This window comes from Hemibagrus wyckioides, linkage group LG01 (assembly GCF_019097595.1).
Source record: "Hemibagrus wyckioides isolate EC202008001 linkage group LG01, SWU_Hwy_1.0, whole genome shotgun sequence".
Classification (NCBI taxonomy): Eukaryota; Metazoa; Chordata; class Actinopteri; order Siluriformes; family Bagridae; genus Hemibagrus; species Hemibagrus wyckioides.
Window position 1 is genome coordinate 14,039,903 of NC_080710.1, and position 23,572 is coordinate 14,063,474.

A 23,572-nucleotide genomic window follows, 5' to 3' on the forward strand; every position below is an offset into this window, starting at 1 on the left:
AGCTAGTATTTTTATTTACAAAAAACTCTGTTTAGTCTGGTACATGATTTCCATCCTGAGTTGGGGTAAAGCTGGTCATTGGAAGTAGTAGCGTAATTTGTGCATTAGATAAAAAGACACTAATCCAAGTGAATAATTTCAAAAGACCTTCTTAGACATTCAATTAAATTCTTTATTTATTTATTTTTTTGTAAAATATCATGAGGATACAGTCTTAAAAATATTCCGTTAGAAGCACCTATATTTTATATATTATTTACAACAAATATGGATTCCCTGGTTATCAAAAGAATGTAAAGCAAGGGCATTGTTTGCAAAGGCATGACATAGCAATTCTTTTTTTTTTTTTTTAATATATATTTATATTCCACTTAGATATAAACAGAGACTGGAAACGATCACTCAACTCAAGCACAACGACACAGAAAACGGAATTAAAGAACATAGTTTTAATTCTTTCATTAAAACAAACACAACATGCAGTTGTATTCAGCTCTGAGCCGCTATTCAACAGCTCCCCCTGCTGGCGGAAAACAGCACTGCGCCTTACTCAAGCGTGCAGTGCCTTTAATACACCGAGGACAAACACGTCCATTGCGCATTTCTACACAGTGCAGTTCAAGTCAAAAGCGTGCATAACCGCCTGGCATGCAGTTGTAACATATGAAAATAGGTTTTTAAAAAATTCTTCTTTGCACAGATCGCATTAAAAGAACGTCCACAGTCATCATTGAAAATCTTTCCAAACATTGTGTAGAAATGGTGAAAATACTCTGTTTGGATTTAAATGTTTCGTTATATTTCTAATCACAGTCTTGGCGTCTCTTAAATCAGTTCTTTTAGGAAAAAAACAAGCCCTCTAACTCTATTAATCCTACAGCTCCACAAAAAAAGCTGAAAAAACCAGAAGCGACAGTGATAAAACTGCTGGGTGTCACATCTGTGGATGATCAGGAAAGGCTCTACTGGTTACAGAATGTCGAAAATTCTGTAGAATGAATAACAATCTACGTAGCAGCAACCTGCACTGGTTTTTAACATACTTCATACAATCTTCTCATTTCCCTGTTCCTTGTGATAAAGCAGTAAAGCTCACGCACGTGAGCAGATCAAGACAGTCTAAACTTCGATCCTGGATGATGATGATGATGTGGAACAGGAGGAAGCTGAACTGATGATCAAAAGGGCACAAGCAATAACCTTTGGGTATGCCTGACGAGTCATTTCGACTTCACAACTTTTCCCTCACTACCTGCACAAATATCCACAATAAATCTTTCAACCTCCCCCCCCCACGGACACCATGACATTCACACGACAGCAGCCTTAAGAGTGCATTATATATACGATTACCTGAATTGAATCACGCAAATGGCCAAACGTTTGCGATTATGGCAGCTCCACAGGAATGGCTTGAAAACCATCACTTTGTTTTCAAGTGCAGTCTTCGTATACACCTACATTAGTGCAGGAATAAGGCTACTTGACAGAAAGACACTGCATATATAAAAACACCAGATGAGTCTTACAGGGTCTTTACTGTAGGCCTCAGTAACGAGAGGTGGCGTTGAAGATGGTCTAAAATATGAAAGTATTAAGCAATACTACAATTTTTTTTTTATACAAAACTAAAGACTGGGTGATGTGCTTAACTTTGATTTGATAAATTTGTTGAGAATGTTTTGTTTAATCACAGGAACACTGTACATGTTAGAGCTCAGTTAACATGCTTGGGGGAAAAAAAAATGCGACTTCATTACAATCACCTAAAAAGTCACTAATACAAACTGCAATTTCTAGCATATCAACGATCAACACACTGTCCCTTCATTTCACAGTGCTTCTAAACGTTTGGGTATATCCTTTCTGAGAATCCCATTCCACAACATGTCCCATACAAAGTGATGTGCACTTGACATCCATGAAATCTAAGGGTTAATCATCAGAAAAATGCATTTCTGTGCAAATACCAGAGAGTATGGCTTGAAAGCTCTGCAATCTAGCACCTTTATCCATTTCTGAATGCACCTGGCAGAATACATGCTCTCGGCATGAGGATCTGGTTTTAATGAATATTTATGAAACTCAAACAAAAGACGGACATGAAAAGCAGCCTTTTACCGTGGCGTACTTTCAATCTATCTTTCGGAAACGTCAGGTTCCTTTTTAATTTCCTTTTCTGCTTTTTTCTATTCATTGTGTTTTATCAGCTATACTGTCTTTTTCAAAAGAAATATGTATCTTTCATTATTTTAACCAGTGCATTTATGCACACTTTGAGATGCATTCGAAAGGTATGAAAAGTGCTAGATACAGAGGGGTTTTTATATATAAAGGTTATGAAGAGGGTGCAGCAATCAACAGAGTAATCAGCCTAGATAGCAGGCTGATTATTAAGGTACCAAACCATAGGAAAGCGCAGGCATAAAAAAAAAAAAAAAAAAAGAGAGAGAAAGGTTGGACTTTACGTACACTTAAACAACTGTTCTGAATGATCGTTACAGTAGAACTGAAGGATTTTCTGCTATGGACATTCTGGCATGGGAGACATGCCTATGCTTTGATTTCTCATGGCGCACAAATCACTTACATAACTCGAGTGCTGTTTATAGCATGCACATAGCAGTGAAGGGACAGTAAACACTGCGACTGTACAAAGTAATTAAAAGATGTGTTAAAAACAATAATAATAATAATAATAATAATAAAAACAATCATTTAAAAAAACATCAAAAAACAACACTGACAGAGAATACAAAAAAAAATAAAGACCAATAACTTGTGGCTTAAACAATAAAACTCGATCTGCTGAATGACGACGCTTTGGTGCATTCTATTCAGAAATAGGCTTCTCTTCCTTAATTTAGACATTTATATTATTATAGGAATACATTTATATACACTTATATCTAGACTTGCTCTCTTAAAAAATAAAATTCATAGTACATACTATTTGTTACATAAAATATTTAGTCCTTTGAATATGGCCTTGTTCAGGAGTGGGGATGTGCAAAGGTGGGTAGAGGGAGCAGTTAGAGGTGCAGATCACAGTGACGGAAGATTGGACTGCATTCTTGAGCTTCAAACACACGGACACTCACACGCGCAGACACTCACTCACTCACACGCGCAGACACTCACTCACTCACACGCGCAGACACTCACTCACTCACACGCGCAGACACTCACTCACTCACACGCGCAGACACTCACTCACTCACTCACACGCGCAGACACTCACTCACTCACTCACACGCGCAGACACTCACTCACTCACACGCGCAGACACTCACTCACTCACTCACACGCGCAGACACTCACTCACTCACACGCGCAGACACTCACTCACTCACACGCGCAGACACTCACTCACTCACACGCGCAGACACTCACTCACTCACTCACACGCGCAGACACTCACTCACTCACTCACACGCGCAGACACTCACTCACTCACACGCGCAGACACTCACTCACTCACACGCGCAGACACTCACTCACTCACACGCGCAGACACTCACTCACTCACACGCGCAGACACTCACTCACTCACACGCGCAGACACTCACTCACTCACACGCGCAGACACTCACTCACTCACACGCGCAGACACTCACTCACTCACACGCGCAGACACTCACTCACTCACACGCGCAGACACTCACTCACTCACACGCGCAGACACTCACTCACTCACACGCGCAGACACTCACTCACTCACACGCGCAGACACTCACTCACTCACACGCGCAGACACTCACTCACTCACACGCGCAGACACTCACTCACTCACTCACACGCGCAGACACTCACTCACGCGCAGACACTCACTCACTCACACGCGCAGACACTCACTCACTCACACGCGCAGACACTCACTCACTCACACGCGCAGACACTCACTCACTCACACGCGCAGACACTCACTCACTCACACGCGCAGACACTCACTCACTCACACGCGCAGACACTCACTCACTCACACGCGCAGACACTCACTCACTCGCACACTTGCGCAGACACTCACTCACTCGCACACTTGCGCAGACACTCACTCACTCGCACACTTGCGCAGACACTCACTCACACACTTGCGCAGACACTCACTCACTCGCACACTTGCGCAGACACTCACTCACTCGCACACTTGCGCAGACACTCACTCACTCGCACACTTGCGCAGACACTCACTCACTCGCACACTTGCGCAGACACTCACTCACTCGCACACTTGCGCAGACACTCACTCACTCGCACACTTGCGCAGACACTCACTCACTCGCACACTTGCGCAGACACACTCACTCACTCGCGCAGACACACTCACTCACTCGCGCAGACACACTCACTCGCGCAGACACTCACTCACTCGCGCAGACACACTCACTCGCGCAGACACTCACTCACTCGCGCAGACACACTCACTCACTCGCGCAGACACACTCACTCACTCGCGCAGACACTCACTCACTCGCGCAGACACTCACTCACTCGCGCAGACACTCACTCACTCGCGCAGACACTCACTCACTCGCGCAGACACTCACTCACTCGCGCAGACACTCACTCACTCGCGCAGACACTCACTCACTCACGCAGACACTCACTCACTCGCGCAGACCCACAGACACTCACTCACTCTCTTGCACACTCACTCCACCAGGGACAAGCAAACCGCACAAGGAACAGCCATTAGAGCACAAATGCATCAGTGAGTACAGTATCTGTACGCAAAAAACACCATTTCATGCATTTGCAATGCAATAGCGCAGGCTACGTGACATAGGGCTGCAGCTTTTAGTTCAAATGAACCAAGCTCCAGTGTACCAGATCAGCCTGACACATTAGCCTGAGACAGAATACACACACGGCCACTACCACATCACAGCACATCACATCACATCTGCAAGACGCAGGCTTGCTTTAGCTGAAGCACGTACGAAAAACTCTGGAGGCATTTTGGTCAGTTTTCTTGAGAAGATCTAATTTTAAAGAGATTGATCTTTTTTCCCCTGACGCTTTGGTGGAAAGAGAGGCTGCTGATAAATCAAAGCCACTTTACAGCAGACTAAAGTCAATTAAAGACTAAAAAAAATTTAGCTTCAATGGCAAAGCCATGAAAATAGAGCATCAGTGTCACTTGTAAATAACTGGTGTGGAATTAATAAATACTCATTTAGTACAAGAGGTTGTGGAGGGCATGCCCTCAATGCAAAGTGTACAATTGGTGACACATACAGTGACATGGTGAAGTTGGTCTGGTTTCTATTTTGGCAGATCCTCTTCTGAGAGATCAACACTTGGTCTGTTGTTGATAGTCAACACTCACGGGATACGAAATGGGGGGAAAAAAAAGCATCTCACTGATTTTAAACATTTTCTGCCAGTTGGCATCACATGCTTGACTCCTCTGTGGGAGTGACAATCTGAAGTGCACACGTCAACATGCAGTTAGGACTTAGACAAGCTAATACCTATAATTATGTTTTGCATTTGAAGAGAACTCTCAGCAAGTGCATGGGGCTTAAAGCAAAAACAGCTGGACTAACACTTTAAAAAAAATAAAAATAAAATCATAAACATAGTTGGTCCCTTTCAGGAATCTCTTCAGCAGGTTTCAAGCCTAAGTAGAGAGTGAGGAGAAATCCCACTGGAATGCCTTAAAGACTTCACTTCTTCTTACTCGCAGGTTGTATGGATGTCTCCTGACTCCTAATCATTCCAATCGTCCCTTCTCTTGTTCATTTGAGTCGGTCAGAGCGAAACGAGTCCTCTACGGCAGGGTCGGCCAGCATCAAGTCTCCGTCGGTGAGCATGTTGAGGCCGTCCAGAGCCAGAGGTTCCATCCTGAGCGTATCGTCTGTAGAGAACGGGTCCACCTCGAAGCCTGGCACTCCAGACAAAGCACTGGTGATCTCTTTAGACAAACCAGGAGGAGAGTCTCCTGCATGACACACAGACAGGAAGCAGTTCATTATACCAAAACATTTCTTTTCATTACTAGTGAATTAATTATGCATTCATAAATACAGAACAAACACATTTTGACAAATCCACACATATGAAACCCAGGAGATGCCACATCTAATTGATAACATTAATCCTAACACTATAGGAATGTCTGCTGGTTTTGTATGTGCTTCAAAGTAATAAATGAATGTCCTTGTTCAGAGATACCACATATATACAAAGGAAAGCCATGAAAATATACAGCTCTGCAATGTTTACAGACTGAGATTTACACTGTAAGAAGGCTTGCTCAACACAAAGCTTTAATCAGATCTTGCCATGATGTAATATTTTTGCTGCTATTAAAAGATCTACCATCTTTATGCATCTTGTGCAGGAGGTATGCAACTGAATATTAGAGTACATTTATACAACTAAACATTTACAAATACAAAAGAGCAGGCTTTTCTCCTCAATAAAAACAGGACATGAGCAAAATCAACATATTAATGGGAATGATTTTTGCATAGGTGTTAATCAACCTGCTGCTATTACTCAACACTTCCTGGAAACTCTGCCCCTTCCCTCCATCTCACACACCTCATGTGGGTAATGACACCCCCACACACACAGAGAAAATGGAGAAAATTTGAAGTTCTGAGCTTTAGATATATTTTCAGCCAAACGAGGGGGAAAAAATTAGACTTTAAAAGAACTCACTCACACCCTCACTCAATCATATTCTTACTCACCCGTCAGTATGATGTTGGGGACAGGGTGGCGCCCAGTACCATAGTTCTGGTTCTGACTGGGATTGAGGAACTGCTGATCTGTGGAGTCCAGCAAGTCTAACACCCCTTGGTGGCTGGAGTAAGAGCCATCCTGGCCTTTAGTGGTGGAGTCCATATTGTGGTTATAGGACAAACCTCCCGTGTGAGCATCAGTGGTGAACTACAATACAAAAGCACATACAAGAGGGAATGATAAAAGTCCCAAGTGGATGTTTACCAGTTTCTCCCCACCTCCACATGCATGTACAGGGTGAATGGTGCCCATGAATGATAGTCAGAATGAAACAGAGTATTATTCTGCCTCAAAGGTAGTTTGTTCTTTTTTATTTACATTTCTAAGAAATGTACTACATTTGGTCCCAAATTTAGAAAAGCAAACAGCTATTACAAATGCTTTTACAGCACCCCACATCCTGCTGAGAACAACTGTCTTGTTATTGCCCATAGTCCACCAGTGACTACTGTTTTTTGATGCAGTTAATTACTTTAAATCATAGGAATAAGCACATCTACACTCACTAACCATTTTCTTAGAAAAATCTGTATGGCTGCTCATTCATGCAAATATCCAATCAGCAAATCATATCAGGTCTGCTGACTTGCCTATTTCAGAATCTGCTGACCTCCTGGGATTTTCACACCCTACAGTCTCTAGAGTTTACACATAACAGCATGAAAAACAAAAACAAAAAAAAAACCATCCATAAGCGTCATCTTTTGGGGTGATGAGGTCTGAGGAGATCCAGACTGAACTGAGCTGACAAAAAGGCTCTGATAACTCGAATAACTCTTACAACTATAGTGTAAAGAAAAGCACAGCAAGATGTGGCTTGGTGTGGAGGAACTACAACAGCCGAGAACAGGAATCTGGGGCTACAGTGAACACAGGCTCACTATCCTGATGCTTGATGTGCACATTAACTGAAGGCCTTGACCTGTATCTGCATGATTTTTATGCACTGCACTGCTGCCACATGATGCATGAATGAGCAGGTGAGTTCCTAATAAAGTGGATGGCGAGTTTACTTTACTAATTTCAGGCAACTCTCTGGAGATGTCAGTTCAAATCACAAGGAAGTAGAACATTTAAAATTCAGATGAATTAAAGTTCAGAACTGTTTTCCACTCCACTGAAAGTAAAAGGAATGGCTGAATATAAATCAAATAAAACCACTCTCATTCATGTAGTCAAGAAACTAGAGCTGTTACATATGTATATGTAGAGATTACTTATATTTATATATTTGTCTCCTACCTGCTGAGAAAAGGTCTGGTTTTGCCTGCCGGTGAGTTGTAGGCCCAGGTATGGATCATCCAGAAGGGAATTCAGTAATAAGGAATCCTACCCCAAAAAGAGAAGGAGAGAAAGAGCGAGAGAGAGATTAGATTTAAAACAAATATGTCACACAATTCCATGCTGTACACTGGGCCCAGCGATACACATTCTGCTTAAGAAACTACATAGAGTTATGAATGGAGGATGGATTACGAGTGTCTGTATTACACTGCTCTTGATATCTGAGACTTTTAGAACAAAAGAGGTCAGGAAGTAGGGACTAGGACAGAGCTATGAATAGATCGATCTAAAGATTGCTCCTCTCAAATTTATATGCGCATTGTTCATCAAAAGATGAAATCAATAAACCCACGTAGATCCTGAGGTGATGAAATGAATGCATTGTAACATCCTAACAGTTTTACATTAACTGTAGTTAAGTTTATTTACAGCCTAACTCCAGCCCCAGAAACACAAAGCTTAAAGGTGCACACTTCGCTGTGATCTGACCACATCCTTTTTCTGAATTTGTGGGTAGAAAACTGTAAACACAATAGTCTTCCCACTCAGAAAAACACAGCTCAAGCTTTGCTTGGAAATGGAATATTTGAATCCCTGCAAATATACAGAAGTCACAAAGACACAAATTCCTAATCCACTATGCCTGGACTAAGCCCACCAAAAATCCATTAACTGGCATCGCACAATGAGTAAAATATTGCATTATTATGTCCTGTTTACTATGAACATAGTCAGTTCAGATGAGTAACTTACTTAAGTGTTGCAAGTTGGCACTGTTGCATGAGGGACAGACCTATTGACTAATAAACTGCAACTGTATAAACTAGGAAGACAAAGAAACTTGTGCAACATAGTAAAACACTACTTTCACTTCAGAACAGATTTTCTCTTACATACAAATGAAACTAAGAAAAATATACACCACCATATATCAGAGAACAGAGCACTACTTGGTGTATTTTTTCTTAGAAATCACAGAAGGAGAAGCTACTTACATTGTAAAGCCCAAGTTCACTGGCTAGAGACTGGCTGATCTGCTGAAGTTGAGGAAGATTCTGATTCTGTTCTTGCTGTACAACATGTGTGTGTGTCTGCGTGTGTACATCAGGTTCCTGCGTGCTCTGGGAGTTCACTGGTCCCGGTGTGTCTGCTGCGCCGCTGCGGTTTTGGTTCGGCTGTGGCTGAAGATGGGAGCCCTGTTGTCGGTGCACGTGTTCGAATGGAAAGTTCTGCGTTTTATGCAGGTTGTGCATGTTCTGCATGTGCAGTTGCATGGCCTGTGGGTGCTGTGTATGTGGGAGGGGGTGGTGCTGGGGAGGCTGTACTGTCTGCTGATGCTGCTGATGTTGTACTTGTTGGTGCTGGACTGGTGGCTGGCTGGACTGTGGTGAGGAGCAGCCTTTCTGTGCGTCACCGCTCAGGCCTGGCTGAGACTGACCGAAAGGATATGGTGGTAATCTCTGGTCCATCAGAAGCTTACTTGTATCTAGTGGAACACCCTGGACAAGAAGAGGTCAGGAAGAGTAGTCATCACTTAGACATATTGATAATTCAATACAAACGTCAGATCCGGTAACACATGCAACAATATGAGCAGATCTAAATCACACCACAATGGTAATGAATAATAAAATTTGACCGGAATCATTTTTGAATAATGTGCTCATTCTATCATCATTTTGTTATCATTAGCAATTTCATTGTAACACTCATTCCTAAGGATTTATTTAAAGTAATTTAAAGAGGAAAAAAAATCTATGATTATTCTATAGTGAAGCTTTCTGTAAAGATACTTTATGTAATGCTCAGGTTTTAGTGCTTTGTCCTGTGGTCAAAATAAACTTTGTAGCTCAACAATTTGTTGAAGTGTTTTGCAAACTTAGTAGCTAATCAGCATTTTCACTAGTCAAAACCACCACCAGAAATGTAGCTGCATGCTCATGTGTAAAGAGAAATTCTACAAGCAGATGTTAAAAGTTTGTGGTTGACCGGCATCTCGTCTGAGACTGTGGGGGTTGTTTACCTGTGTGATTGATGACAATGTGGTAGAGATGGTGGGTGAGAACTGTTTGGAGTGGTGCCTGCGGGAATCCGGGCCCAGGGGCAGGTTCAGCGGTGATAGCTGACCCCGTCTGTGGGGGGAGGAGCTTAATTGGGGCTGCACCTTCCCGGGTAACAGCGTTTGGTAGGAACTCAAACAGTGGCCTGACCCCACTGCACTGTTTACTGATGGGAGGGACTGACCACTAAGAGAAGAATTACTGAGTGAGGAATGAAGGGATTGGTTGCTGAGAGATGAGTGCAAAGAAGGGGAGGAGCTAAGGGAGGACTGCAGGGAAGGATTGCTAAGTGATGACTGCAGTGAGGCAGAGCTAAGGGAGTTGGGGAAAGAGTGGCTGCTTAAAGATGACTGGATGTTAGGATTGCTAAGAGAAGACTGGAGAGTAGGGTTACTAAACGTGCCCTGCAGAGAGGCCAAGAGACCTGCAAAAATCAAAGAGAGATACAGAGCACATGTCAAAATGGCCTCTGTGTTTAAATAACTACATTAAACCATTGACACAATTTCTGTGAAGTACTTTTTGAATTAAACAACCCATTAAATACTGGCAAGGGGAAAATAATACTCTACTAAAATGTTAAAGGGAATCTCCAGCGTGAGTGTGTGCAAACCACACCGAAAGACAGCAGCGAGGAGGCCGCATCCTGTGTGGTGATCAAAATCAGCCCAGAGGAGATAAAACTAGCTTCTACTTCCGATTATATGTACACCTACTCCCTCCTTCTCTGTCAGATAAACAGTCTTGCTGGGCCATGTATTTAAGTTACTAAGCTGCCTTCAGTTTATGAAGTTAAACATCCCCAATGGAAATTTTCAGATCACCATCATAATTACAGTGCTGCCTTGACCTAATTAAATGATTAGCAATGTCTGCTTGCCATGAGGACAAACCTGGGGAGTTGAAGGCATTTGTGGTATTGATGCCAAGCTGAGTGAGGGTGGAGGCTAGGTTGCCTGTGCTGTTGCCCCCGCTGAGGGAGGGGTAGCCAGGCTCATCTGGGTCGAGTGGCATGGGCAGCGGTGAGGGGAAGTGCAGACTGGACAGATCAGGCAGAGAACCTCCAGTATTCAAAGCAGAAGGGACAAGAGGAGCATTGGCTTGCTGATCTGGTGAAGGAAATATACTAATAAAGAGAGAGAGAGAGAGAGAGAGAGAGAGAGAGAGAGTGTAAGGTTTTATTCTGTGAGATTGGTTAGTTATGCTGTGTCTAAAAGGTAAAGCACAGGAAAAATTATGACCCAGAAATTACTCTAAATCAGTTTTCTGACAAAGATATTGAAAAAAAAATTTCTTGAGACGTACTTGATTCCAGGAACTTCACAAGACTTTGGTCGTGAGCCCTGCATGGATACCTTCTTTGTGTCCCATGGTTTTAGAAGCTTGCCTTCATCTAATACATTCTCCTCTATGGGAGGGACAGGGTATGGAAACACTGCAGAAACAAAGATGGTAATCAGAATCCCAGTAGCCATTTCATTCTGAAGCTTACAGCTTGTTCTATTGGTATAATAAATTGATAAAATGTTTCATGGCCAGTGGGGTTACTTACTTCTACGCCCTTTTTCACCCTCAGTCAGACCTATAAGAGGAGAAAAAGGGACAGTAGAAAGGAAAACAAAAAAATTAAATAATCAGCCACACTGCAGGGGATCAGCTACATGAATAAGCAGTGTGTTAGCACCTTTAAAGCATGCAGTACTTACCGCTGCGTCTCCCGTGTGGATTTAGGGTGTGTCCTGCACTGAATGGATCTCCTGTGGGAGGGTTCATCACGCTGGTGTGCAGAGCGGAGTCTGAGTTCGTTCTGGAGAGCAGAAGAGAACAAGGTGAAAATGATGTGAAGATGGCTAAAAATCTGACGAGAAGGTAGCAGTCTCAGGAGATGGGGACTGTAAAGACAAAGGAGCAAACGATTTCTCTTGGTGCTCCTTCCTGCAAGTGGGGAAAGCAGGTTCAATGACGTTGTCAGTGCAGAAGTAATAAAATACCTTCAAAGTCACAATAACACAGCAAATAAAACTTCTCCTACTACAAGGCATGCAGAACTGCCTAAAATATAATAACCCCAGAATGTATACTCAGGTCAAACAGGGCATGCACCAAAGTATAAACAGATCACACCTGCTCTCCAACACAACCCTTTCACACACTTACCGCCCTACTCCTAGTGCCGTCAGAGCACCTCGTCGCATGAGGTCAGAAAACGTCAAGAGTAGAAAAAAAAATGGGAGAGTGGAAAAGACAGCCGGACACGGGGTCAAAGAAAAACGGAAAGGAATGAATAGCAAACGAGATGTAGATAGACTGAGACACAGACAGAGAGATAAACGGAGAGAGGAGGAGCATCAGAGAGAGAGAGAGAGGCGAATTCACCTGTTGAGTGCTGTGGTGGGAAGACGGAACAATGGGTTCTTGTCCGTGGAGAAATTACTGGACCAGTTCCTTTGTGATTGACAGAAAAATGCCCATTATTTCCAGCACCAAGGGGAAAAAATGGAGCAGGCTTACGAAAGTACCGAAAGCAGCCAAAGAGAAAATCAGAAAGAGGGACACTGACATTATATACAGTGCATAGAGGCTTTTCCTTCCTTATGACCCAAGCCAGTACTGACCAAGATATTCAACAGAATTAACAGCAGGACATTCATCAGTTAACGAACAGCCAATCCAGTTTTTTTTTTTTTTTTTTAACATGCAAGCCAGCATGTATCTCTATACTTACTTCACAGGTTTCCACTGTGGGTGTGAGGGGGATTTATATAGCTGTTAATCAAAGTGTGAAGACTTCAGTGACACAATGGAACATGTCTACATGTTTACAGATTCCTCCAGTCTTAAGCTGGTCAATCTTCTACCAAGATTTCAGAAAATATCAACTGAAGTTTATGGGCAGTCCAACAAACCAATGGTCAAAACTGAACTGATTAAGTACTTCCTTGTGAAAAGTCAGTATCCCGCTCACTGAGACTGATTCTGTTCCATTTAGTGTAGCCAGAAATGGAAAGAGATGAAAGGTAGAAATGAAGAAGACATCCCAAGTCAGACAAATATATATTTGAAAAAAACAAAAAGCTTAGAAAAAGTTGCTAAAGTCAAACAAAAAGGTGAAAGAAGACAGAATATCTGTCCAAATTGCCTGAAAAGCAACTGAAGACAAAGCTGTGGAAAAGTGGTGACTAGAGCAGCACCTTCAGGAGTTAGTTCTGTCAGTGCTAGTGTTAGTGCATCAGAAGCCAAAAATCTTCACACACAGACCAGCATTTAACCGTCAACTAGAACGCAAACTGAACAGTAGAGTTAATACATGCGCCACAGAGAGGCCTGGACTGAGATTATGGTTAGATCTAATTAGTAAGTGTTACCTTCTCCAGCTTGGGTCAGGGGGTGGAGACAGGTATGCAGAGCTGCAATGAGAGTTGTCCATCTGAGGTCAAAAGTCAAGGAGTGCAAACTGCAAACATAAGCCCCTTTCCGAAAAGTAAACAGCTTTTTAAAGAGTATTATTTAATTCAGCAAAAAGATTTTGATCCCTAATCATTTTAGCACATGAGCTGAGGTGAATTCCAGTAAATTCTCATAAACATTCTGATTTACAAAAATAATTAGGGGTATTTGGTAGCTGTTTTGGTGATTGGACTGTAAAGCAGTCCTATTAAAGAGCTGTGTGGATGGAAATTTTGAATCTGGTGAATGTTTAATTGTAATGACTTCACACAAAATACAACACCCATCGTGATGACATAACATACTGTGCAAACAGAGATCTGAATTTTCTCTGCTCCGATTATACTTTGTCTGTCTCATTATAATATTACTTAATATTATAAGATATTATCCTTATATGACATTATAGCAAATGTAGTTGTACTGAACAGAAGGATACGTGTCTCCTGTATGGTCGGCTGGGGGAGGCGAAGCGTCTGTCTCTGGGGACTCTCTCCACCAGCCCATGGTGCCGTGTGGAGCGACTGGATTCTAGGTTTGTGTGGAATGAACCCTAAGGGAATGCACGAGCACACGCGCACACACACACACACACAGTGCAAAAGACCCATCACAACACAAACAAAACGTGCTAAAACTCATACACAAGGACAAATAATAAGCCTTTGTGCAACTCGATGCAGTTCTGCTGGGTAGACTGCCAATACTGGCGCTTATTTCCAGGGAAACTCAAGCAAAAATCGGTTTTACTCGGCAACAGCTTCACTTTAATGTCTCGTCCTGTGGTGCCTCACATTTTCTTTATTTACATTAGGTACAATAACACAGCACATAATTATGGCACATTGCAAGCTACATTCTTTACTGCTCTACTCTACTGCTGAACTTTGTGGATCACTGGATATAAACTACAAGACAGGTCATATTTATACAGCACATTCCTTGTTGTTCTAAATGACTAGACCATATGGGAGCATGTAAACATTTATTTAGCTTTACCAGACATTTAATATGCGTTGTTTGTGCAAAGTTTTAGTTTTAATCAAACAGCCATTGATTGGAAGGATGTGAGTTCAAATCCCAGTACTGACCAGTAGTGTTCTGCCTCTGTTAGGCTCTTAACTCTTAACTGCTTGGTCTTTTAAATAATATAAATTTAAGTGTCGCTAATAGACACAAGAATAATGGGCAGAATAACAGCTGATCCTGTATACTGGCAGTAGTTTATCTAAATTATTGCTATTTTCAGCATAGACACACATTTACAGCATAGACATTTCAGCATAGACACACATTTAAATATGAAACCTATGTATTACACATAATCTTTGGGGAATCCCCATAGGGCCAAAAAAAATTACCAAAAATACCAGGACAGACAGTTTGGTGCTTGTGAAACTGAGAAGACATCACATCCTACTGTTTCTGAGATCATTTTAAACTATAGTGCAATATAAACGTTTGCTCACAGCACCCACCACGAGACACGGTGACATACCTGGAGGTCAGCCGCATTCCTGCCAATCTGATTGACATTTGGCAGAGAGCCTCCGTAGTAAGGGCCCTGGGTTCTTGCCAGGTGCACTTTCTGAGCCTGAATCTGAAAATAATAAACAAACACAGGCAAAAACTCATTATACTTTACCAGAAAATTGTCTCCTTGCTTCACCATATCAATCATCATACATTTCTCTTTGTTAAATAACAGTTTTTATTTTGGTTCTCGTTAGGATTATAGTAGGTGTCCACCATATGAGCCCCTGTGAATGAGCAGTTACTATGGAAATGCTATTAGAACAAGTGCGTTACTATAAAGCACTACTGTTAGAGCTGTTAAAAAAAAAAAGTTATAGAAAAAGAACTGCCAATTCAACAATGCAGTGATGTAACCAGATTATTAGGACATGTGTTATCTTGCTGTATTTCATATTGGGAACCACAGTGAAGGAGAAGGACTTGAATGATTCAAATAATACACAAATACTCTGGAATGCTGTCATAATTTCTCCGCAAGTCTTGCAGCACGAGTGTGCATTTGTTCATGGCGCAATTGATGGCTGTCATCTCGAGCCAGATGAAATGAGTGGCATTGTGTTCGCGCTGTTCCTCCGCCTCACTGTGCTAACCCACTCCGAACGCTACAATCCAACTTTTGTCTCTGTACACATGGACCAACATTCCACGTCTTTCAAAGGCTTAAAATTGGCACATAAATGACAGCGACAATAACGTTTTGTGCTGGAGCCAGCGTTGCACTCCACCAGAGGTGATTAATCAAAGGAACGGAGAATAAAAGGCAGGGTGCCATCCGTGAGCATGGCCGTATGTGATACGGGCTTGTGGTCAAGGAAAACTCATACAAACAAATGTGTCTAATCGATTGTGCATATGCCGTCATACACACAATGCAATAAATTCATTATTCTGCCATGACTTGCTGAATGAGGTTTTCTGAACAATCATTTACAGACTAAACAACTCGGAATGATTTAACTAGCTCTACTGTCGGAGGGATTTTTGAGGCACTGCGATTTATAAGTGGTTTGTTAGTTTATGTGTTGCTTTGCACACTTGGATTCTCCAAGAAAGTGAAAAGACTTGACCTGTATCACTGCAGCGTCTCACTGCTGTACCAAAACATATGTCCTCTGCGCTCAGATCCAGCTGTATAGTATTTTACTACTACTTCATCAGAGTTCAAGAATAAACATCACAAATGTGAAGTAAAGGAACAGGAAGGATGCATTTAAAGTGTGATTAATAACAGAAGGATGCAGCTGGAATCAAACCATTTTATTCACACCTTCTGCCCAACACTACTAACCACATCCTCTACCGCAAAAAAAACGCCTTCTCTTTAAAGAAAGAGTTCTCAGATGAGAAGTTTGACTACAGCTATAACTTACAAGCAGTCGGGACTACAGCATGGTTTCTGTGAAACATGTCAACATGTGTAAACAGCTCACATTTATCATTTTATCCTGGCTTGTTTAATATCATAAAGTTGTAAAAGCCCCAACATTATATAGCTGTTTACGAATTTCAGATTTGCAATATCAAACAGAATAAAACGGTAAATGCAGCATCTTAAAATCCCTCCATTATTATTATTATTAACTTTTTTTTGTGATTGTTGCATCCAAAAATGCTTGAATTTTTGCTGCAACTTTTTTATTATATTTTTTTTGTTGTAATTTTAACTACTTGAGTAGGTGAAATTGCAAGCAAAGGATTAGTCTTTTAGGCTACTTCCAGTGAAGAGCCATATGTAATTACTTTCTATGATATCTGTACTCCTGTTTGAATCAGAGAAGGTCTTTAGCTGAACGAATGTTGTGATCACGTCCCATGGCATGTCTCGGCCCAAATCTGAGTTCATTTTGAAAAATCTCCTCAGAACAGCACAGAGTTTGCTTGATTAGACATTGATTTCTGGGATTGAAAAAGCACTAAAATCTGGTGGAACTGTTAACTTAAGACATCGGCAAATTATGGCAAAACAAAAAGGTCAGCATTTAGAATCTTAGAAACTTTAATATGCTTTAGCAAGTGCTGAAGAGTGAACACAGATCCAGAGTTATCCCGGAAACACTAAACACAAGGTACGAGGAAACACCCTGGATGGCAGGTCTGTCCACTGCAGGAAACCATTCTCACGCATTGTGGTAATTAATCGAATGTTTTGTTTTTTTTTGACAGATCTTTGATTCGCTCACACCACAGCAAGTAGACGTGGCAGTGTGTAAAATCACATCATGTTTCATTATGTTGTGTGAATCACAGAGAACTACAGACTGGATGCCTGGTGTTATTTTTTTATATATTTTTCAACAATTCTTTCATTTTAATTCCTGCTCCTTGTTAAGCAGTTTTAAGAAAGTTAAACAAACAAAAACGTCAATTAATCCTGCCAGAGGCATGACGCAATTGCGTAACCATAATTATTAGAGCCTGCCACAAACATTTTCCAGTGGTAAGACTGAGCAATCATACTTTTAGGTTGCGTAATTACATCCTCATTATCATCCAGCTTTTCTTGTTAAATAATCCACAATAGAAAGATGAAACCACACAAGTTCTTCACTGCACGTTGAACTGAAAACAACATCAAGTGTACTTCTACACACTGACGTAAATTATTTTATTCCCTGAAACAGTGCTGTAAATATTCCAAACTCCCTTTTTTCTGTAGTAGGCCTATCCAAAAAAAAAAAGACTGTTTCAAGGTAAAATGTTTGTTCTGTGAAGCTGCTACAGATTGCACAGGATTCCTCATAACACTCCTTTGCTAAAGATGAGCAACTACCGAACATGGATTTAACCAAACACAACATCAGCTGGCAGCAAATACCACATGCTCTTGTTGAGGTCAAAGTATACAGAACAAATTCAACAAGCACATTTACACTGTTATTTACATCGTTATTTACATCACTTACAATTTTTCAAACGTTTTATATACATCTAATGCAAATCTACTGAAACAGGTGTTTCCTAATCTAACACGACTCCCAAGTCCGTCAAGATAATCATGTAATTTATGTTCACATTTCTCTCTTGGTAAATGATGTTCTACTGGCATAAAGACACATGATGTAGAAATAGTAATAGAACAGGTATAATAAGTGTTATTGTAAGCTTACAGCAAGTATGATGACAGATGGTTTAAATATCAGCATTATCAATTCACTGATCTTATACTATATCATACTGACAGTGTTACAGCTATCTGACTCTAGGGGTCCTCCACAGGGATAAAGTTACTCTCCCTGTCAATCAGAGTGCCACTAGCCAATCGTGTGAGCTCATGTATGAGCAAAAGGACAGATAACGCTTTCCTCCAAGTGATACATGCAGCACTGGATGCTGCAGTTCAAGAAATTGATTGGTTTTGTGTGTCTCGAATGGTCTCTATCCTCCCCAGCTAGTGGCTGCTGTATAACAGGCGAGGACTGGCTGATGGGTGGCCAAGACCAGATTAGAACCTCATATTATAAAAGCTACATAAAACTGATCAATCAGCATTTAATCAATTCATCATGAGATAAATTTCAGGATCTTGACATGCTCAGCTTCTGCCCCTTTATTTGCAGCTGATATCACCATGTCAGAAAGCAATTCATCATAAGCTAAGCTCTGCTCTGCTGTGCGAGATCAATACCATATCAGCATCTAACTATACAGCAGAACGGAGTTCTCTTACTTGACCCAAATACCAGGAATTAAACAATGCAGAGGTCCAAAAGAGCACACAGCTGTTCTCTACCTGGCCCGACTGTGTGAGCCACACAGCTTATGTTCCCCATGAACAAAACTTAATGACAAAACATACAACCATGCCAACTAAACACATGCCACAGGAACACAACAACAAAACAGTTCCATTTGAGACAGCGGGAGAGTGACTAAACAAACTAATCATCTTTTTTATTAATCATCTTATTTTTATTTATTCATAAGCGTCTCTACTATACACATGCTTTACTATAAATGTACACGTTGCACAATCATGACATCTTTGTAGCCTAGGATCTGAAATAAAATGAACAGTGTATAAAACGTGGGACATATAAACAGTTTACGCTTCACTCATGCGTGAGTAAAACAAGATGAAGTGTAAGGCAAGGGAAGAGCAATGCTTGGGCTCGAATTTCATACGGCACCAATGTGCCTCCGACAGCTGACGTGGACGGAAATGCGTGCTAAAAAGATGTGGAACTAAACTACAGAAATTTGGCGATCCTCAATGGCGAGAGAAATAACAGAAATGTAAATGCCAGTTCTTATGATCCGGACGGAACGACTGCATCAAGTCGTTTAATTCTGTAGTTTGTGTATATAGCGTTATAACAGCTATCTATCTTTCCTGTAGGAAAATTGCATGACTCGAAAAACAGCACAGAAATTCATTACCAGGACAAAACATCACTAGCCATATTTCAGCAAGCATATGTTATACTGATGACATTAAAAAATAAATAAACAAACAAATTTTACAGGGTAAACATTCGATATCTCTCCACAGCACAATTCAACAATACAATACCACAATAAAGTAGATAACCAGTCACGCTTAATCACGGTTTATTTATTCATGAAGGCCAAAACTGGGGAAAGCGTATTCAAATTATGCAATCTGTTTCTGGCCTGGTGCCAATACAGCCATTCAGAGGTAATTTAGCTGAGTTACTACAGTACTATGCAGCTGCAGAGCGCCGAACCAAACCACCATTCACTGTTAATCATCTCAGTCAGACATCCTGCTGCTTTTACGATGAACAGTACGGAATTCAGATGAACTAAAATGCATTTGGACTACTCATCAGAAGGCTGTAAGTTCGACCCACAGGACCGCCAAGCTGCCACTACTGAGCCCTTGAGCAAGGCCCTTAACTCTTAACTGCTCAGTTAAATATAAGATAAATGTAAATCACTCTGGATAAGGGCATCTGCTAAATGCCTTAAATCATAATGGTAGTAGAAATCATAATATATATTTCTTCCGAGTATTATTTTTCTTTGTATATATTTATATATAAACAAATGACTGTATACATTGGGCAAATGATAAATGGCAATTGCAGGTAGTCAGGATTGGTCAGAGGCACTGATCAAGCCGATCGTTTGGATTTGTGTATTTGCTGCATCATACCACATAATAGGTATTATTGTTAGTAGTAGTAATATTTTTGAACTATTTTTTTTGATGTTAAGACTACATTCAGGACTATATCATAACTTGGTCCTAAATCCTTCATCTCAAAATGCTGAAGATTTGTTGTTGTTTTTTTTTTTAAGATTTGTAAATGTTGAAATCTTGTGCTATATACAACAAGCGGATGTCAGAATCCAAACACCAGCACATGGTTTACTGCCACGTCCACTTGAAGGCAAGCACAGTGACTACACATTCTTGACTACACATTAATGAAACTGCACATGTAAAAAACGAGTCATGCTGTTGAGTTATCATATACGCATTTAGCTATTACTTCATGATTTAAAAAAGAAAAAAACTGAACATTTTCCCAGCTGATGAAGCTGTACACCGCCTTGACACCTCGCTAACCAAAGCAGAAAACTGTGATTCTGTATGTTGATGTTTTTCCTACTGAAACAGGAAGTCTGACTGACATGTTGATCTGCTTAACGCAGGAGAAAACGCCAAACCACTGCTGAATCTACAGAAACCTGACTCTACCTTAACAGCTGAAAACTGAGTGAGTTTAGCAAGAGTTCTTTTCATTTCCAGCTCTGTAGGCTCTCTCACCAGCTCCTTCAACAACACCTGAGGTCTGTTTACAAGGACTATATCCTAGACACCAAAATGGTGCGTGTTTATTCGAAGTTATTTGTGTCAGTGTTAAGTCAAGTGTTAACTCCAGGTGTAAAGCATCCAGCATCTCTGGTAAATGACTACAACGTAATGAAACGTAAATAAATGATTACTCTACCTGATATGATACGATATATGACATACTCTTACTGATGGAGAGGCCCCGATGGTTTTATATGAAACTGAATCGCATAGCCTGCCACATAAGCACTAAATCACACTACATTTCATATTTAATTCAGGATTACTTTTTGTTCATCAAGTGCAAGAAACTGCAAAAAAAAAAAAAAAAAAAAAAAACACACCACCGAGCCATGCCTGTTGATAATATAGAGCACAATCTGCCCAAGGGGGCGGGGCATATCTGCTTTAGAGAGAATTTCATTGGCCAAACACAAAACGAGTACAGGATGAGTCACTGGTGTGGAAAAAAAAAAAACGATGATTAGCTGTAATTGTCAAAATGTCAACTTAAACCCAGAATATCTCATATACAGAGATTTCTTTCTATATGTACTATTGTGTTGCAGTCCATAAAGCTACTAAAAATCTCTTACAATTTGTAAACTGTTGAAGAAGTGCGCGTGCGGTGCGCGATAAATCTCAGCGCGCAACACACACGGAGCCGCTCCGCTCTCACTGCTGCAGTCGGCTAGCATGTTTATTAGCCTGCTGAGTTCTCATGCTACATTTACTGCGTAAAAGTTACAGCCAGCTAACGTTACACATCAGCTGCCAATGAACTCAGGCCTTGTTTTCAGCTCTACACTAAAGACATACTCATGTACAAGCATTATTCCTCTCTGAAAGCAACACGGCCAGCTAGCTAGCTTCTGCTGTTAGCAGACATGCTAACCAATTCGCTAACGTTAGCTTCCTGCTTCTACGCTGTCGAGTTTGTACAATGTTTATAACACGGAGTGGCTTCTTGTTTTCCCTAATTTTTATTCACAAGTCATTAAGACGTGATTATATTTTTTTCCAACATCAGCTGACTCAGGTTTTAGCGTCCAAGACAAAAAAATGTTCATCTCTCTACCCCCAACTAGCCACATCACAACATTCTTAATAACTAGCTAAACTGTTAGCTGTGTAGTTAGCATGCTGTGTGTTTGTGTGTGTGTGTGTGTGCGCTTTCAAGTTTCTTCCAGTAAACACCGTCACACTCCTCACACTCAGCTCCCTTCGCAGGGTTTCTTAAGAGTTACATTAGAACACAATAAGGAAGAGGATTTTCGAGCAGCTCGTCCCTATAAGTCGTTACACGGCAGGCCTTTGCTACGAGGCTCATCCTGGATCCCCCTTCTGCCGCTGCTGCTACTACTTACCCGTGTGGAGGTGATGTCCATCATGACCTCCTGGAAAGCGGCGGTCTCCTCGGCCTGGCGCTGAGTATGTAAGGCGATTTTCTCGCTGAACTTTCGAGGGTTGGAGGCTCCGGATCCTGGAGCGCCGCCGGCTCCAGGACCGGGTCCGCAAGCTCCAGCACCCGCCGCGGACATCTTCTACAAGCCGCTGTGTTCAGCACACATCCAGACCGAGTGTTCAGCCTACTGAGGGAAGAGGAGGGCTTTCACAAGGGAGTGGGGAGTGACGAAGAGCCGCCGGGGGCGCGATCAACACACACTTTCCTCCAAGATGCTCATAAATACTCCACATACTTTTTCTTACATCATCGTGCGTAAGAAGAGACCGTGTACAATGCAGGGAGTGCCTCAGACCTCACACACGTAACTGCTGCTCGCAGCGCACGCCGGGGATTGGCACGCTTCACTACAGAGACGGAGGAAAATAAATATCACACACAGAGCCGGACAATATCACCATCTCTGTCCAGATCAATTATTCCACCAAACACTTCTCTCAGACATCGGGAGAGCTTATAATTATATTTTGTTAATGATTTCAAACTAATTAAATGCAGACAAAATGTTATTTTTCAGTGTGGAACAAAACTGTTAATTTTATAAATTTATTAATTACTAATTCGCTTTTGTAAATAAATATTAATAATAACAATAATAAAAAAGTATTATTAATAGCAACAACACCAATAACAACAACAATAATAATAATAGTAATTATTATTATTATTATTATTATTATTATTATTATTATTATTATCATAATAATGTTATCACATGTGTTTTTTACCCCAGACCTAAGACATGCGCCGTAGCCCAATGGTAAACTGTTAGTTGTGTGTGTGTGATTGCCCCCTGCGATTAGTTGGCACTCTGCCTAGGGTGTGCCCCACCTTCTGCCTCAGCTCCCCTGGCATAGACTCCAGGCTCCCTGCAAACCAGTGTAGGATAAGCACTACCGAAAATCCATGAATGTTGTTATATAACATACTGGCTATGATAGAAAGGTGCCTGCATCACACATAACAGAGATTCATTTTCAAACAGTGACAGGCCTTTGTATTTTATTTTATTTTATTTTATTTCATATTATTTTATTTTATTTTATTTTTTTGGTTGGTTGGTTGGATAGCAAACTTTGTGGTCAGTCAAGTCAAGAAGCTTTTACTGTCATTTCAACCACACATAGCTGACGCAGTACACAGTGAAATGAGACAACGTTTCCCCAGGACCATGGTGTTACATAAAACAACATAGAGCTACAAAACAACACAGAGCTAAGGACTGAAAGTAAGTTGTCCTAGCCACATAAAGTGCAATGTGTGCAA

General features: G+C 41.2%; 1 protein-coding gene across 2 annotated transcripts; it reads right to left on the reverse strand.

The window, feature by feature from the left end:
* Positions 1-3,988: 3,988 nt before the first annotated feature.
* Positions 3,989-22,511, reverse strand: LOC131353488 (CREB-regulated transcription coactivator 2-like). 2 transcript variants are annotated; one of them, XM_058390572.1, is made up of 14 exons: positions 22,209-22,511; positions 15,043-15,144; positions 13,984-14,097; positions 13,463-13,524; positions 12,474-12,542; positions 11,804-11,904; positions 11,650-11,679; positions 11,403-11,532; positions 10,991-11,223; positions 10,061-10,521; positions 9,033-9,536; positions 7,996-8,082; positions 6,702-6,900; positions 3,989-5,944 (listed from the first exon to the last, which is right to left on the reverse strand). In XM_058390572.1, exons 1-14 carry the CDS (start codon positions 22,380-22,382, stop codon positions 5,742-5,744), a joined length of 2,469 nt encoding a protein of 822 aa, XP_058246555.1. In that variant the 5' UTR covers positions 22,383-22,511; the 3' UTR covers positions 3,989-5,741. The 2 variants fall into 2 exon arrangements, with proteins under 2 accessions (XP_058246555.1, XP_058246562.1); XM_058390579.1 differs by lacking the exon at positions 12,474-12,542.
* Positions 22,512-23,572: the final 1,061 nt, after the last annotated feature.